The 16,094-nt window shown below is 39.4% G+C and overlaps 1 protein-coding gene across 10 annotated transcripts in view; it reads right to left on the reverse strand.

The window, feature by feature from the left end:
* ppip5k1b (diphosphoinositol pentakisphosphate kinase 1b) overlaps positions 1-16,094 on the reverse strand; it is a 56,058-nt gene that overhangs the window by 9,975 nt on the left and 29,989 nt on the right. For 7 of the 10 annotated variants that reach the window (XM_088006528.1, XM_088006530.1, XM_088006532.1 and 4 more), the window contains 9 exons: positions 15,597-15,820; positions 15,340-15,467; positions 14,442-14,556; positions 12,974-13,081; positions 12,771-12,887; positions 12,156-12,296; positions 11,959-12,067; positions 5,848-5,997; positions 3,580-3,642 (listed from right to left, as the gene is read on the reverse strand). In XM_088006528.1, the coding sequence (XP_087862654.1) occupies positions 3,580-3,642; positions 5,848-5,997; positions 11,959-12,067; positions 12,156-12,296; positions 12,771-12,887; positions 12,974-13,081; positions 14,442-14,556; positions 15,340-15,467; positions 15,597-15,820 (1,155 nt within the window). The remainder of the gene's footprint in view (positions 1-3,579; positions 3,643-5,847; positions 5,998-11,958; positions 12,068-12,155; positions 12,297-12,770; positions 12,888-12,973; positions 13,082-14,441; positions 14,557-15,339; positions 15,468-15,596; positions 15,821-16,094) is intronic. The other 3 variants (XM_088006533.1, XM_088006531.1, XM_088006534.1) reach the window with 3 other exon arrangements.

Consider the following 16,094-nt stretch of genomic DNA (forward strand, 5'->3'; position numbering starts at 1 on the left):
TAAACAACTAATTTCAGACCAAGATAAAAGCAAAAACAGCAAGAAGCAATTTCCCAATGATGATTTCATTTGTAAAGAGAAGGAAGCTATACCAGCCTGACCCTGTCAACAAGGAGCTGACCTCTTGGCTGATAGGACATCTAGGAAACAATAACGACCAACAAACATTCCTCTAGATCAGGGGTGGGCAATTCCAGGACTCAGGAGCCGGTGTCCCGCAACTTTTCAATGCGTCTCTACTTCACCACACCCGAGTCAAATAATGAAGTCATTGACGGGAGCCTAGAGAATCTGACTGCAGATGATTCAGATACTTGATGAAGTGTGTTGGACCAGAGAGGCGTCTAAGAGTTGCAGGACACCAGGCCTTAAGGTCTGGGATCACTCACTCCTGCTCTAGAGGGATTTTGGTCTGCTCTTCCTCGAAGATCTATTGTTTAAAATCAAACCACAACATTACAAACGAGTTGCAGGCTGGACTTGAATCGGCCAGTTCAAGGCAGGCAAATGCGACCCATACACGGCTTTTTCCGCTGCGATCTGAACAGCCCAATTCCGATCGTTCCACACCCCAAAAATCCAATCTGTGCCACTTCCACACATGGAACTAAAAATCTTGCATGGCAGTAATTTATTTCCATTCACTCTGATACCCTTAAATAAAATCCAGCAGATCCAATTGCAGGTTTAGGACAAAACTGCAAACCTACCGAGACGAGGCCACATCTGTAGACTGACAGGCTGAGCAAGCAGAGGCCTGTGGTAACTCTGGAGGAGCTGCAGACATCCACAGCTCAGAGCCAGAGAATCTGTCCAACAAGACAACTATTAGTCTTTAACGTCCCAACTCTGGCTTTTCAGGACGAGTGGCAAGGAGTCGTTGATTGGGTAAAAAAGAAAAAGAAAAAAACTACAAACAAGAAGCCCTGTTTAAAGTTGGCCACAAGCTGTACTGGAAACACACCAAACATGTTTAACAAACACATAAAGTTTGAACTTTTGGGTCTACACGTAAAGCTAAACTCAGGACAATCTTTAAAAGAAAACAGTTTAGCTTTAGAAGGGCTGGACGTCAATCTACCAACAAATGTGAACACAGAACCAGAGCCATAACGGTTCAGATTAAAGCATATTCTAATGTTAGACTGGCCCAGTCAAAGTCCAGATGAGAGCCAACAGAAAAGAGAGACGTAATTTTTACACTTTCCCACTCTCTAGATGTGCAGGGCTAGCAGAGGCACACCCCAAAACACCTGCTGCTGCCAAATATTTATCAGGTCATTTTATTTTAGGTTTCCTGCATTTTGAAAATATATTGGAACAGGTGAGCTGAATCTCATCTGTATCCATCAAAATATTCAGTTTTACAGCTCACATTTAAAGATGTCTATTATTATCATTATTTGCGTAGTTTCAGTGATTTTCTATAAAACGTAAAGATACAGACCTGAAAGAAAAGATCATGTGTTTGGAAACAATCTGTCTGATAAAACCATTTACTGAATTATCAGAAAAATACCAGGGAGGTGCCAAGAACAGGCAACATTCGACTTCTTTGTTTGTGTAAGACGCATAAAAATATACAATCAAGAAAAGTGTTCATGGACGAGTTCTGTTGATCCGGTTCCAAGTCGTTCATCCATTTTCATCCGTTCTCTGAATTAATTGCAGATTCAATACAAGGTCACAGCTACTGACGCAAGCAGCACATCCGAGTGTTTTTAATGATGTTGAGATTCTGAGGCCGTCCTGATCGATAGACACCGGTTCAACCAGCCGTCTGCCGGGAACAAAGGCTTTGTGCTTCAATAATATTAGTAAAGTCAAGCTGTAACAAACCAATAAGAACAGCTTCCTTGTTGTTGATCTCAAATCTAAGATGTGCTTTTCTGGCTCATAAGTAGAACAAAAGGCAAAAAAAGCATCACTTTTGGGGGGCCACATCTTTTTAAATGCGTTTTTGAAGTAAAAAATGTGGGCAAAAAAAGAGAAAATTAAAAAAATAAGGCTCTTTATGCTCTATCAGTTACTTCGGATAACATTTGAACAAACTGATCATATTTCCTCGAGTTTTTGACATTTGGTGAATTTATTTTTGTCTCCCTTATTCTCAACAGATTACAATTAAGATAAAAAATAATAATATACAAGCATCTGATAATGAATTACTCCTTCTGGTCTAAGAGTCAAAGTCTACCTAAAATGCAAGGCCAGGTTTTCTTCCAGCAACAAATGACAGAAAATCTTTCTGTAAACTGCACAAAACAAGCAGCACAAGTCCCACTCTGCACGCCGGGAACAGGTGCAAACACCATGAGGTTCACGCCTTTCAGACCCCAATGTACCCCAACTATAGTGAACATAGTAAATATCAGTTTAAATTTCACACTAAAGAGGCGTAAAGCAACTGTCAACATGCCAGAATGTGTAAAAACCCAGCAGACACCCACAAACCAGAGGCCTGACTCATATTTAGATTAGTTGGGAAATTAATTAATTAGATAAATTAATGACACAAAATTTAACATGCTCCAAAATTTTAACACAATTGATCATATTTTTTATTTTACGTACAGAAGTCTTGAGCCAGAACCTTTGTGTCTGCGTGTTTCTGGTACGACACAAGCGACATGCGCAACAACAGCGATGGGCGACGAAGCCGCTTCTCTTTTCCCGGTGGGGGTTCATTTGTTCATGAGTTAGCCCATCAACTGTGCTTAAGAACTGACTACTAAAATATCACAATAGTGACTCTGTAATAACTTCTCATAGTCTTATGTTACACTGTGCAGAAGCTTCATTCAACTCAAAACACAGGACGTTTTATACTGGAGATGAAACTGACGGCATGACCTACTTTCTGATCAACACTTGGGGACAATAAAAAAATAAAATTCAGTTTCTAGATAGTCCGTTGACTTTTAAATATGTAAAAAAATAAAATAAAATAAAAAAATGAGAGAGTGATGTCACGTTAAAAATAAACCCGAATTCAGCAGAATGCACACCTTTGAGCCCGATACACACGCCCTATTCAAAACGGCACTAAATCAGCTGACGTCCTCCAAAGATGTGACGGAGATTCTCCACAACATCTCCTTTATGTTCTCACTTTTACACCACAACCCACATCAATACACAGAGAAACAGAAGACCACAGCCTTTGGAAAGTACAAATGACTCAAAAAGGAGCAAAAGGTTTTGAGTGAGTACAAGTTATGATGTGCACACAGATCGTCTACACGTGGAAATATATCCGAGGAAGAAGATATATTCCAGAAAGAGAACAATTTGTGAGGAAATGGCAGAATCAGGGAGGTAAATTAACCTTGAACAGGCAGAGCAGGTGGTGTTAGCAGTGCAGGCTGAAAACAACACAAGGCTCATCAAACACCGAGGCTGTGCGGTGAAACAGAAACTCTGATGGAAAAATAAATGAAAACGTTCATTCGATGTCATTGACTCAGTCAAATCTCCACATCCCCAAAGGTGGTTTTTCTTTTTTTACCCCCCCACAAAAGGGTCATGCAAGATGAACTAGAGGATTGTCGAAGTATACTTGAAGAAAAGCGGACATACCATTGGTCGGATGCCTGGCAAACGACACAGAAAACCTCTTTACTGCCGGCATAGAGAGCAGTTCTGAGGAGATAAGAGAGGTAACTGGGATTACTGGAGGTGCCGGTATCTGTGCCAGTCTGTCGGCCTGCGTGCTCTTCAAAGAAATGAAAATAAAAAAAATAAATAAAAAAAAAAAAGAGGAGGAAACAGAAATAGGGCAGAGTTGGCTTTCTGATTCACACACGTTCTGCCAACAACTCTGAGGGAAAATGAAGAGAAGAATGAGAAGTAAAAAAAAAAAAAAAAGAGGTTGAAAATTTGATCTCAATTTGATCTTTTAGCCAAACGGAAAAGATGCATAACTTGTAATAATCTGTCAATAGATAAAATGTCAATAAAATACACTAAGACATGCTGACGTAATCCAGAGCAAAGACAAAAATGTCAGTTTGTTACAGGTGTCTCAACCTGCTGGGTATAAACAAAATACCAGGAAGTTAAAACATGTTAAGAAATCTCTCAACACTCTGAACCACATCGAGTTTCTCAGTCCATATTGAAACATTCTGAAGTTTTACAGAGGAAAATAACTTATTTTCTGTCTATGTGTAATTGGGCTGCACTGGTTACAGTTTGGGAGCACGCATTTTATTCCAACGGTGCAAAATCTATAGGTAAATAAAACCAAAAATATTGAAATATAACATAGTGACATATGTTATATAGTTTTAGACAAATTAAGAGTAGCTGAGGGACTGATCTGCTTTCTCCATTGTTGAAACAGAATCTATAATAACTTATATGCAACCATAAAGTCTAAAAAAATAAAATAAAATAAAATAATAGTAATAATAAAGATTTTAAAAACAATTGCACAAGCGCCTCAGCTAGAAATGTCACTTCAAATTTTACTGACGGTCTGAATTGAATTATCTCTCCTGTTACATTAAAGTGCTGGTTCGGCTCTTCCTGCTGGTTCAGAACCCTCTGCTGCTCCTCTGCATTCGACACCAGAACACGCCGACCTTCAACACGGAGGGGTTAAAGGTTCAGCACTTTGGTTTCAGGTCCTAAAGGAGATTTTCTGCTTCTTCTTCTTCAGTCTCTTTTATAAACATGGAGTTCCTCAAAATCCTACTCTAGGACCGATATACATATATGCATTTTAGTTATTTACAAATTTCTCAAGGTTTAAATTTAACCTACTCTCCAGGTCTGTCAGAGTAAAACCCAGATTACCTGCAACTTCCTACAACTTGATGAAAATCAAAGCCCTTTAGTGCCCCGTGGATAGATTTTCAGGAGTTTGGTTTGGCGTCTTAATTCCAGTGAAGAGAAGTCTTCAAGATTTAAAGCTTTAGCCGATTTCAGCCATTTAAATAAAGACAAAATGAACATTTTCAAATGAGTTTGATCACATGGGTTTGTTTTTTCTTTCTCCTACTGAGCTGCACAACAACTGCCTGGGGATAATAAGTATGACTGATTGAATGAAACGTTGATTGGTTCATATACTCACCCTTCGTCATTCTTACTGTTGGTGCTGTGAAGTTTTGCTATCAGAGCGACACCACTAAGTGGAAAAATTCCTGCTGTGCACAATTTAATCCCAACTCAAATAACTTACCATTTATGCTGTGATTATGCTGTGCGGCGTAAATGTAGGTGATTGTTAAGAAATCTTGGTGAGTACACAAAGAGAGTTGCTGCTTTTTACCAGTAGCAGCGTGAGGAAAATTTTTAAAATCAGATTGGATTATTTCCAGTTGAATTACTGGCTCTTGTAGTGAGGATTACCACAAAACGTAAGTAGGAGAAAAAAAGGAAAACAGCAGCCAGGATTTGGGCTTCTAGCCACCAAAGCTACTTTAGGACAGATTATTAAATTCCACAAATAAGGAGACAGTGCCATGGCATGCAAAAAAAAAAAAAAAAAAAAAATCAAACCTTTTTAATCCCCAAGCAGGCAGAGGTGTGATGGTGACGGTTAGTGCCTAAAGCATTGAACACTCCCAACATGCGCCTGCATGCAAAACATTTACCACACAGTCAGTCACTCTGCGATCAGATCAGTGTCGCCAAGACTTTAGAGGAGAAACGGGATGTTTTGAAATTTCGTGGAAAAGGAGGGAAATAACAGAACAGGAAAGAGTTGCCAATAGTTCCAAGACGAGACCAGCAGAAGCAAAAAAGCAAAAAAAAAAAAAAAAGTATAATAATAATAATAAAAAAGGTGAAGGGCAAAGATGTGAACACCCGACCCCACGAACACCGCTGTGAACGTACCAAACATGCCAATCTTGCACGGCAGACTGCCGGGGGACAGAGGCGGTTTTCGGTGGTGGTGGTGCTGGGTGCGGACGTAATCCCGCAAGTTGGGGGCGCTAGAGGACACCCCGAGGGCTGAGGCACTGAAGAGGCCAGAGCAGAGCGAGCCTGTGTGAGGACGAGTCAGGGGGAGGGGGTAAGGAGGGGATGGTGAAGGGTGGATGGGTGGGTGGGAGTGGAAGTATGACCGGTGAGTTGTTTTATTTACACACCATGCAGGTATTGTTCCAAACAAAGTATCAGGCTTCTTGTTTTTATTAAACACGTTTACATTGAATTAGGGCTGGACAATATGGCTGAAGACCGTTCCATGGTGTAAGCCTTTCATATCAGCTCATGTCCATAGTTTATCTCTGACATGGTGCCAAACTGCTGGCGTGACCTTTCATGACCTTTCCTGTTTTATCCACAGTTTTCATTCCACACCAGTTGTTGATTTTTAAGCCGTTATCAGGCTGAAACTGTGCAAGTTACTCAGTAGGTTGTTGCTAGGTAACCACAGAGTGAGTGAGGTAGTTCACGCCACCAACCTAGCTTAGAGGATGAGTGGCTAAAGCCTTTCCTCTGCCTAGATCTCCCAGAATGCCATGTGGTTCTCTGGATTGGAGATACTCGTCATCTTCCTAAAATAACAGAGTAATTCACTTTTTGCCAAAAGTGAGTGTTTTTGCCTGAACCATCTTCTGACTGACCTTTATTTTAAGAAGGTGGCCATACTGAACCTGAATATCAAATCAGAAATATTGATATTGCTCATTGTCCAGCCCTGCAATGAAGACGATTACCTGAGTAAAGTTTCCCCCCACCTTCTTCAAATCAGATCCTTTGACCTTCAACAAAGGTCTAAAGGCCAAAAGGTCAACTGCCCCTTGCCCCCTTCATCTTCAAAGCCAAAGCAGAACAAGCAACCATTTTTGCTGCACAAACATAGTCGAGTTGATTGACACCAATTTTGTCTGATTTGAAGAAGATGTAATGCTGGTTGACCTTTCATGACCTCTGGAGACATTTCTTAATATCTTTAATATGACAGTGGCACAAACAAAACTTTTTGCTGCACAAATGCAGCACAAATGTTTGAGATAATTTTTGTCTGATTTGAAGAAGGTGGGGGAGAAACTTCACTCGGGTCAGACGGTTCTCTGCAAAAAACTATTCACATCTCCTAAAGTTATAAACACAAACCTTGATGTGATTTTATCACACAAACACAAAGTTACGTTAAGTTTTTCTTTTTAGTTTGAAACTAAAAATCTTTAAAGTGTGGTGTCCATGTGTTTGTATTGAGCTCTTGTTTAAGGTGAACCTTGGATTAGCTTCGATTGCACTGCGTTTAGCTTTATCCATCTTTCCCACATCATCATACTGCCACTACCATGTCAGACCATTGGGATGGTGTTTTATGGTTCAGGTGCAAAGCTTTGTGGCACATGAAGCATTTTGCACGCGAGCCAACACGCTTCACTTCGATCTCATCAACTTCTTCCACATATTTGCTGCATCCCTTACATACTTTGCTCCAAAATCCTCCTGTGATGAAGTAGAGGTAACCTCTCATCCAGACATTTCTCTAACAATGTCGTGTGAGTTATTTTGGTCACAACCCAAGGAGTCAAATCCATTAAAATCGTCTGAATAGCCAGTCAGCGCCGCAATGTAGGTGTTGGAAAGATGAAATCTGAGGTCACCTGTGTTTAATTTTCAGTTTTTATTTGTAATATCGATGACTTCCTTCACTCACATACTGCAGTGGCAGCAGAAAGCTGCTGGATGCTTTTTTTAGCAGGGACTTGACTGATGAAGATGGTTGGATTGACTTTGGAAAGCTCAATACAAATATGTGCCACTTTTTTTTTTTGATTTTTATTACTAAAAAGTTTTGTAAACAATCCACCATTTTCCATCCACTGATTGTCTACAGCACTTATCCGTGTGGGACAGTGAGGGGCCGCGGATGGGTCGCCAGTCTGTCACAGGAAAATAGAGAACAAACAAGCACAAACACTCATTCCTACGGGCAGCTCAGCGTAACCGCTAAGGAAGCAGGAATACCCGGAGATCACACATGCAAGTACGGGAAGAACATGCAAACTGCATGCAGAAAGGCCAGGTCTTGTTTTATTCCTCAGTGGAGCCGACTACTTCAGGACGACGACATGAAATCCCCCAAAAACTACATTTAAATGTGAAAAATGTGAAAAGGTTTAACTGTGAACACTTTTACGAAGCACTAAATGAACCACATAACGCATTACAATATGTGGCCTGTGGCATTTTTTGTCAACTCAATCCTGGAAGTGTTTTAAAACAGAATTAATCCAAGAGTCAAACCTTTTGTTGGTTTGTTTATCCTGACAGATTCGGCACCAAATTCAGCACCACTTTGATTTAACAAGCTAGGTGTGACAGTGAGAAAGACGAGTTACCAACAATGGGAAATGTAATGGAGTTATGCAGCGAGGAACAATCTCTTCTCATTTGTTAATCTTTATCCAGACTGAAGAATATTTTAATTGAAACAGAGAAACCAATAAATAACTGATGGAGATGCCAGCGCTCTCCAAAATAAAACAAAAAAATCATAAATAAAATAAAATAAAAAATCTGAATAAAACTTTCACACACAATGACATATCAAAAGTATTCATACCCCATTACCTTCTCCACATGCTGTTTTTATTGGGATTTTATGCTGTGAGAAACTGATAACCTCATCTGCTGCTATGCAATAATCTACAATCGACAAACAGAAACATGCGTCTCTCCCCCTTTTTCCTGATTCCCCTAAATAAAAATCTGGTAGAAGAATCGGTTGACAGGACAGTTGCTGGACTTTCATGTTATGATCAAATGAATAACTATAAAATATAATTTTCTTTCTAATTCACAAGTATGCACTAGTATGAGCTGCAGAAAATCAAAATAAAATCCACTCTGGTCTGGGGTTGGCACAATATGACTTAAAAGTAAAATCTACAATTTTCTTTCATGTATTTATTTTATTTTTTTATTAACTTTTTTTAAATGCTTTCTTTTCTAAAAAGAGCAATTTAAAATATAACAGAAAAAAGTTTTAAAAAGTGACTTATTTCAATGGAGTATCAGGATTTTTGTTGTCAACAATGTATTCATAATATTAGAAGAATAAAGACGCAATTTTACTAGAAGACTGTCTTAAGTTTACATTTATGAATAAAAAGTTGTTTTAATGAGAAAAACATTTAGAATAATTAATTTTATATATTTTGTCTTGTCTCATAAAATTATTACTTGATTCTCCTAATATTAAGCCTTTATTCTCGTATTATTTTGACTTTCTTGTCAATTTAGCTTTATTCTAGTATCGCCATGACTGTATTCTTGTAATATGACTTCATTCTTGTAATTAAAAAAAGATTAAAATATCTGGACTGTTCTATTGATGATCTGAATTCAAAGACAAAATAAACTGCAGCTGCCAAACAAGATGGCCGCCCTGTGGGCGCTGACATCACTCTGAACTGTGAAAACCCAAAGAGTTATAAATCTTCAAAAACCAAAAATTTGATTAACAGATAAAATGAATTTGCGGCCCTCGTTGGGGTGTGAATACTTTTGAAAGTCACTGTATGAATTGCTACTAAATAATCAATGCAACTCCTGATAAATTTAGTGCTGAAGCCGTATGAAAATTTGCAGTCATGCGCCCCAGATGGCAGGAGGATTGTTTCTGCAGGGCGTTAATGCGCTAACATTTTGTTCAGACACAATGCAGGAAACAAAGCAGGTGGTCCTGTCCTCAGTCTCCTTGGTGCATCAGAGCCTTCAGAAGGAGTTACTGTGAAGCTTTCAGACTGGTTATCGTTTGTCTCTTGATCACACATTGGCACGATGTACCTTTAACCTCAACTTAAGGAAAAAAAGATGCAAACAATCAGTAAATATGCACAGTGACAATGAGGCTTAATAGAAACTTCTGTTTATTCAGAAGAGCTAAGTTGAATTTGATTAAAAGACAATCGGAGTCGTCTAGGTGACACTGAGCAGTAAGTAGGGAAGCTGTTAGCATGCTAATGAAGAACACAAGACAGAGTCTTTCTGTCCCTCTGATGTCACATTCCTGCTTTCATGGTTTTCTCCACGCGGCTCCGATTACGCAGCAGACTTGTGCCTGAGAGCATCTCCATTTTCTGAGGCTTATTAGACGTTAAATTCCCCTGGAAACGCTGAGCTCTGGGGGGGGAAAAGCCCTTGAAGTGTTCTTTGAAGTTGTGATAGACCGAGAAAAAGATTTAAAAATATATATATATTATGTCAAACTCAAATTGCATCAATACCAGTTTATATTTGTAGGAGGAAAAGAACAGGCAACTATTTGGTAAGATGTAGAGGAATGTGTTTATATCTGGGTTTGTTTCATCTTGACTGACGTGTTTTTCTGAAGAGCTGATACTTTGTTGAAGCAGCTTGTGATTAATTAACATTTAGTCCTTTTAGGTTCACAGTGAACATCAATTATAGTGAATCTTAACAGATCTGTTGTCAAACTTTTCCAGACTTACATTATTTTGCTGAAACCTCGACTCCTACTGACTGAGTGCTGAAGCAGAATCAAAACAAGCAAAGTTTTAGTTTCCACAAATTTAAGAGGCCAGATTATTCCACCTCTCATTATTTATCCTTCAAACTAATTTATTAGTTTTTCTGTTGAACTGTAAACGTCTTACAATAATTCATTAAAGTCTCGCGTGACAAAAAACCTGACACTGTGTGTTGGGATGTGCTGCAGACGATCCTGTTTGTCATTTAATGACAACATAAAACACTGAGAGCTGGGAAAAACATTCACAATATACATTTCTAGGTTAAAAGGATTCCTGAAAAAGTCGATTGCTGCTCTTTAAACGAGAAGATTTATTCACCGTTACACGTCGGTCTGCAAACTGAAACATGGTCATTACTCTGTATCCTGAGCGGAAAAGTGATTCAGCTCAATTTGCCTCTTCTGTGACGTACACTACATCAGTTTAACACTGCAGTGTGGTGCAGAAAGGGTTTTATTAAGATTTTACCTGATAGAGCGACACAAAGTTGGAAAATTGAATGAACCGCCTTTGAAGTGTCGGTGTGCTAATACGCTTAAAGGGGCGGTATCGTGTAAAATCGACTTTTTTTTAAGTTATTCCTTCAGCAAAAACATGCCTGGAGTGTTGCCTTGATTCTTTCATGCATGTTTGAGAAATCCTTTAATCTCCATGGGAACCATGAATGGTGTTTGAAAAACGTTTGTCAACGGCTTAATGGAGAAACTTCGTTGTGACGACTTCCTGAAGGCGGAGTTCAGAAAGAGCAGGAGCTTCTTAAAAGGGACAGAGGCCCAATTTTCAAGGCTTTAATTTGCAAAGTCAAATTATATATTATATTATATAATATATAATATTATATATTATATATATAATTTTTCGAGCAATTCCAAATACCATAGTTACTTGATTGCATTATGTGCCAGGAAAATACACAACACTGCCCCTTTAAGGGGTATAAATAGTTTTGCAAGGCAAGATGTTGTAGATGTTTCAATTAAATTTAAATCAGCGACCAGTAACCTGAGAGCGTTTAGTTTGATCCTATGAAATTAACTTCCTGTGTAAAACGGCGGTCAGCTAAAACCTGCAGCCTTGTGCTGAACGTTTATTTTCTACAGGGAGTATCGGATCATCTGCAAGCGTCCTGTGACGGAGAAATCCTGATGTTGGCTGCGAACGCCTCAACTCCCAGCTGACCTCTCGCCTGAATAGTTTGGAGTCTGATCCTGTTTGCCCTGCTGCTAAGCTGAACTGAAAGCTATGCAGCCATGAGAAACAGGAGGGGGAGGCGATGGAAAGGAGAGAGAGATGAGGAAGGGACTGAAAGGGGATAAGGTGGAAAGGTGAAGGTGGGGAAAAGGCCCAAAAAAAATGAAGAGCAACATTGGTGGTGACAGCTTAAAATAGATGTGATATGAAGGCAGGATGACCTGATGACAAACACACACACGCACACACACACACACGAGGAAAGAATACAAACACTTAAGAGTTAGAAGCTGACCTAGGCCTCCCGCTGGTTTGATCTCAGGAGACTGGCGGGAACACGACTGGAAGAGCCGGTGGGATGTGCAGCCTTTGGAGGAATGGTTGGGCGACGTCTCAGAGAGGACCTGGTCAAAAACAAGGCCACGCATCAATAATAGTAACAATACTCAGCAATGCATTATGGGTGCTGCCGAGAGGCCGACCCTCCTCTACCTCCATGGAGCCCGTCTTGCGGTTGCGGATCATCGGAGAGCGTCTCTGCAGGTTGATGAGCTCTGTGACCGGAAGAGCATCATCCGTCTGATCCTGGGAAAGATCCTCCAGGCTTCCCTGATTGGGTTTTTTGTCCTCATTCTGATTGGTCAAAAAATGGACAAGTCAAGTTTTCACCCAGCGACCCATTATGGATTATTTTATGAAATTATCAATGAACCTGGCGTGGACTCATAGGTTTCGTTTCCGTGTCATTGGAACTATGAAAACAAATTTGCATATCGGAGAGACGGAAATTTTTAGGAAAAAAACAAACAAAAAATCTCAAGTTTTATTGTCAAATTTTTGCATTATGTTTTTTTGCCTTATCAAAATTAGTCGGTTTCTCAAAACTGCAATGGAAAAACTTTTTTTTGCACGAGTTATGTGATCAACTAAAGGATGTTACTACTGGTGGAAGAGACAAAGAAGACGACAGGAAGTGGCATGATAGATATATATATATATATATATATATATATATATATATATATATATATATATATATATATATATATATATATATATATATATATATATATATATATATAAAACTTCTAACACATAATCACAGACCTCTGATGAAGCAGGGCGGAAGCCAAAGCCCAGAGGCACGTTCTCCTCATCCTCACACCCTTTGACCCCTGGGCTGAAGTGGAGCTCCACGTGGAAACGTTCCTCTGAGGACGGGTCCTTCTCGCGGACATGAAAGAGACAGCCTTCCCGTTAAGGAACCCGGAGATCAGCTGAGGAAGATGAGTAGCGGCCTGCGGACCGACCTTGTTGTTGTCTTCGTACAGCATGATGACGATTTGCGTCATGTAGTTGAGCTCAGTCACGGCGCTCAGGTAGTCCATCGCCTGCTTCCACTGCTGGTCCTTCACCTCCTTACCAACACACAAACACACGCACAATGCCTTGCAGAAGCATTCGCACGCCCTTTATATGAATCACGTTTCGTCACATAGCAACAGCAAACCTCGTGCGAATTGCTGAGATTTTATGAGATGGACCGACAGAGTGGTGGACGAAAAGTGACGCATGGTTTTAAAACATGATGGGGGAAAAAAAAACAGTTGTTTTTTTGTGACATAAAATCACAACTTTTATGAAAATAATAACTCAACGAAAAAGCCTAGTTGGTTTTGCTCTTGTGGTTTTTTTTTCTGAAAGGAATCCATGATTAGTTCTAACAATAGACTTTACTTATTTCAAATGGGAAAAAAATGCTTTAGGATGTTAATTTTTATAAATTTAAATAAAACATCATCACATGGATGTTTATATGCTGCAAACTATTCAGGGTAGATGATGTATGCTAGGTGCTACAGCGCTAGCTCTAGCAGTAATTTATGCGTTTTAAGCAACGCTCAGACCTTCCTGGTTGAAGCAGAATGCGCTAAAATTTCAGATTTTCTTTAACGTTTCATGTCTGGTGTTGCCTACGAAAGCCATGACTTTTTTTTCTTCTTTTTTTTAATGGTGGAGGGTTTCATAGCTAATAGCTGAGACTCTCTCGACTGTGAATCTCTACAGCTCCTCCAAAGTTATGGATGTTTTTTTCCTGATAAATGCTAAAACAGCACCACAATTCAGACTTTTGTTTGTAAAGTAATTCTGAGAAACATTTGTATTCTTCTCCATAATTGTGTTGGTCTATCACATAACGTTTTAAACATAACGCACATTAAAACTCTGCGGTTTTTATGTGACGAGATGTGGAAAACTTAAAGAGGTGTGAATACTTTTGCAAGGCTCTGTACACAGACATTTAAAAAAAAAAAAAAAAGGATTTGTCCAAGACTCATATGAGTCTCATTTAGCCCAGCATGCATCAGCGTATTTATCTGTAAAGCATATTTCAGCAACAAGGCAGCTCAAAGTGCTTTACACCATAAAAACACAACATGGCAGCCAATCATGAAATAAGAAATAGACGTAAAATTTTGTCAAATGTCATCAAACAAATACACATTAAATATGTTGATAATGGTCCATTCACTGCAAACCAAACAGATCTAAACAGGTCTGGTTTTTAAGCCTTGATTTAAAGCAACTAAGTGTTTCGGCATCTTTGCAGTTTTCTGGAAGTTTGTGCTGCATAAAGCAATGCGCCACAACAATAATTAATTAAAATAATTACTCATGAGGCCCAGATGGTTTCTGGCGAATCTCCGACAATATTTTCAAAAACAAGCCTGAGAGGAAATGACTTGAGAAGGATAAGTGAGTGAGGGCTGTACACACATCCAGCAGCCCTCCGTAGCGGAACATGCTGAGCAGGGAGTGGACGTGGCTCTCGCTCGTAAAGTAGAGTCGTGTGCGAACGTGGCGACCAGGAGACATCACTCCGCGGGAATACCTGAACAGCAGGGGGACAGGAATGGACATGAGAGCTGATCGGGTCACACAGGTGATCGACAGAACAGCTCTGACTACTATTTACATTAACTTTGACGTTTTTCTCACATTTTACTGTAGTGTGGCAGGTTTCAGAGGAATCTGGTATTTTGTACAGTTTTGGCTTAATTACTGCTCAGAATATGTTTTTGGTTTTTTTTCCAGTAAAAGGTATTTTTCTGAGTCTGTGCACTCCAGTCATCGATTAATCAATTAGTAAATCAGTTGCCAATTTCAATAATTGGTTCATTGTGATGAATCCGATGAATCATTTCAGCTCTAGTTTATTTAAGCTTGTTTATATAGAAGTTCACAAAAAAATTAATCTCAGCGCACTTTACAAAAATAGATGTATTTATAAAAACATATTAAAAAATGTTTAAAAGTATTTCAATTCAGTCATATTAGGATTAGCTGGAGTATCCAGTTATTCCACTTTATTATTCTAATTGAAACGTTTTCTAGCCAAGAGAGAAAACTTTAAAAGAGATTTTTTTTTCTCACTAAGAACTTGAGGGAAAAAAATTAATGGGATATTTAACTTCTGAGTTTAATTCACATTTATTTGGTTTTATCTGTGGAAAAAAATTCATTCAAGATTTTTTTTTTCTGTTCAATTGCACTTAGTCGGAAAAAGCAAGCAAGTCTAAGATAAAATAGAAACTATGATATTGATCTTTGAAAGTTTAAAGAAACGAGACAACGTTTAGTAGCACAGTAACCACACGTTTGGGTGTGACCTCACAGAGGGTGCAGCTTGTTGACGGCCTCGTCCTCGTGGGTCCTCTGCAGGTCCAGGTAGATCTTCTTCATCAGAGGGACGCAGTACGCCTGAGCGATGTCCAGCTTCTCCGCTTTATTGATGCCGTATTCCTGAAACCACAAGGATCCAAAATGTTTTCACTCTGTATTCTGATCCATATATATTCTTTTGTCAAATCAAAAAGGGACGGAGCAAGAATCAAACTGCACCAGGCCTGAGGTGAACGAAAGCGATCTGACCTGTGGGATGACGATGTCAGCCAGAGCGCGGGACAGCCTGAAGAGCTCCAGCGTGTCCTCCAGGCCGACGGAGGCGTTGTGCTGCGAGTCGTACTTGATGCAGTCGTAGATGTCCGGGATCTTGCTGATGTCGTAGCGGCCGTTCTTCATGCGGAAGTCCCTCTCCAGCTTGGACCAGCGCTGCAGCATCAGCTCCAGTGTCTCGCTGTGGTACAGCTGCAGATCTGGAGAGAAACGCAGGACGACCATCATGACTGTTACTGAGAAACAGGAAAGAAATATCGGAATGTGTTGTCTACTCTGAGCGTTTTATTTGATATATATATATATATATATATATATATATATATATATATATATATATATATATATATATATATATCGGAGATAAGAGATTACCCAGAACCTGAAGGTAAAAGTCTAAAGAGTTTGTATCCAGAATGTGTGTGGTCTGCAGAGATGCTAGCTACCCTTTTTTCTGACCCTTGACCAGTACAA

This window comes from Poecilia mexicana, unplaced genomic scaffold (assembly GCF_051168715.1).
Source record: "Poecilia mexicana isolate PSO_F unplaced genomic scaffold, ASM5116871v1 scaffold_6, whole genome shotgun sequence".
In the NCBI taxonomy this organism is placed as follows: Eukaryota; Metazoa; Chordata; class Actinopteri; order Cyprinodontiformes; family Poeciliidae; genus Poecilia; species Poecilia mexicana.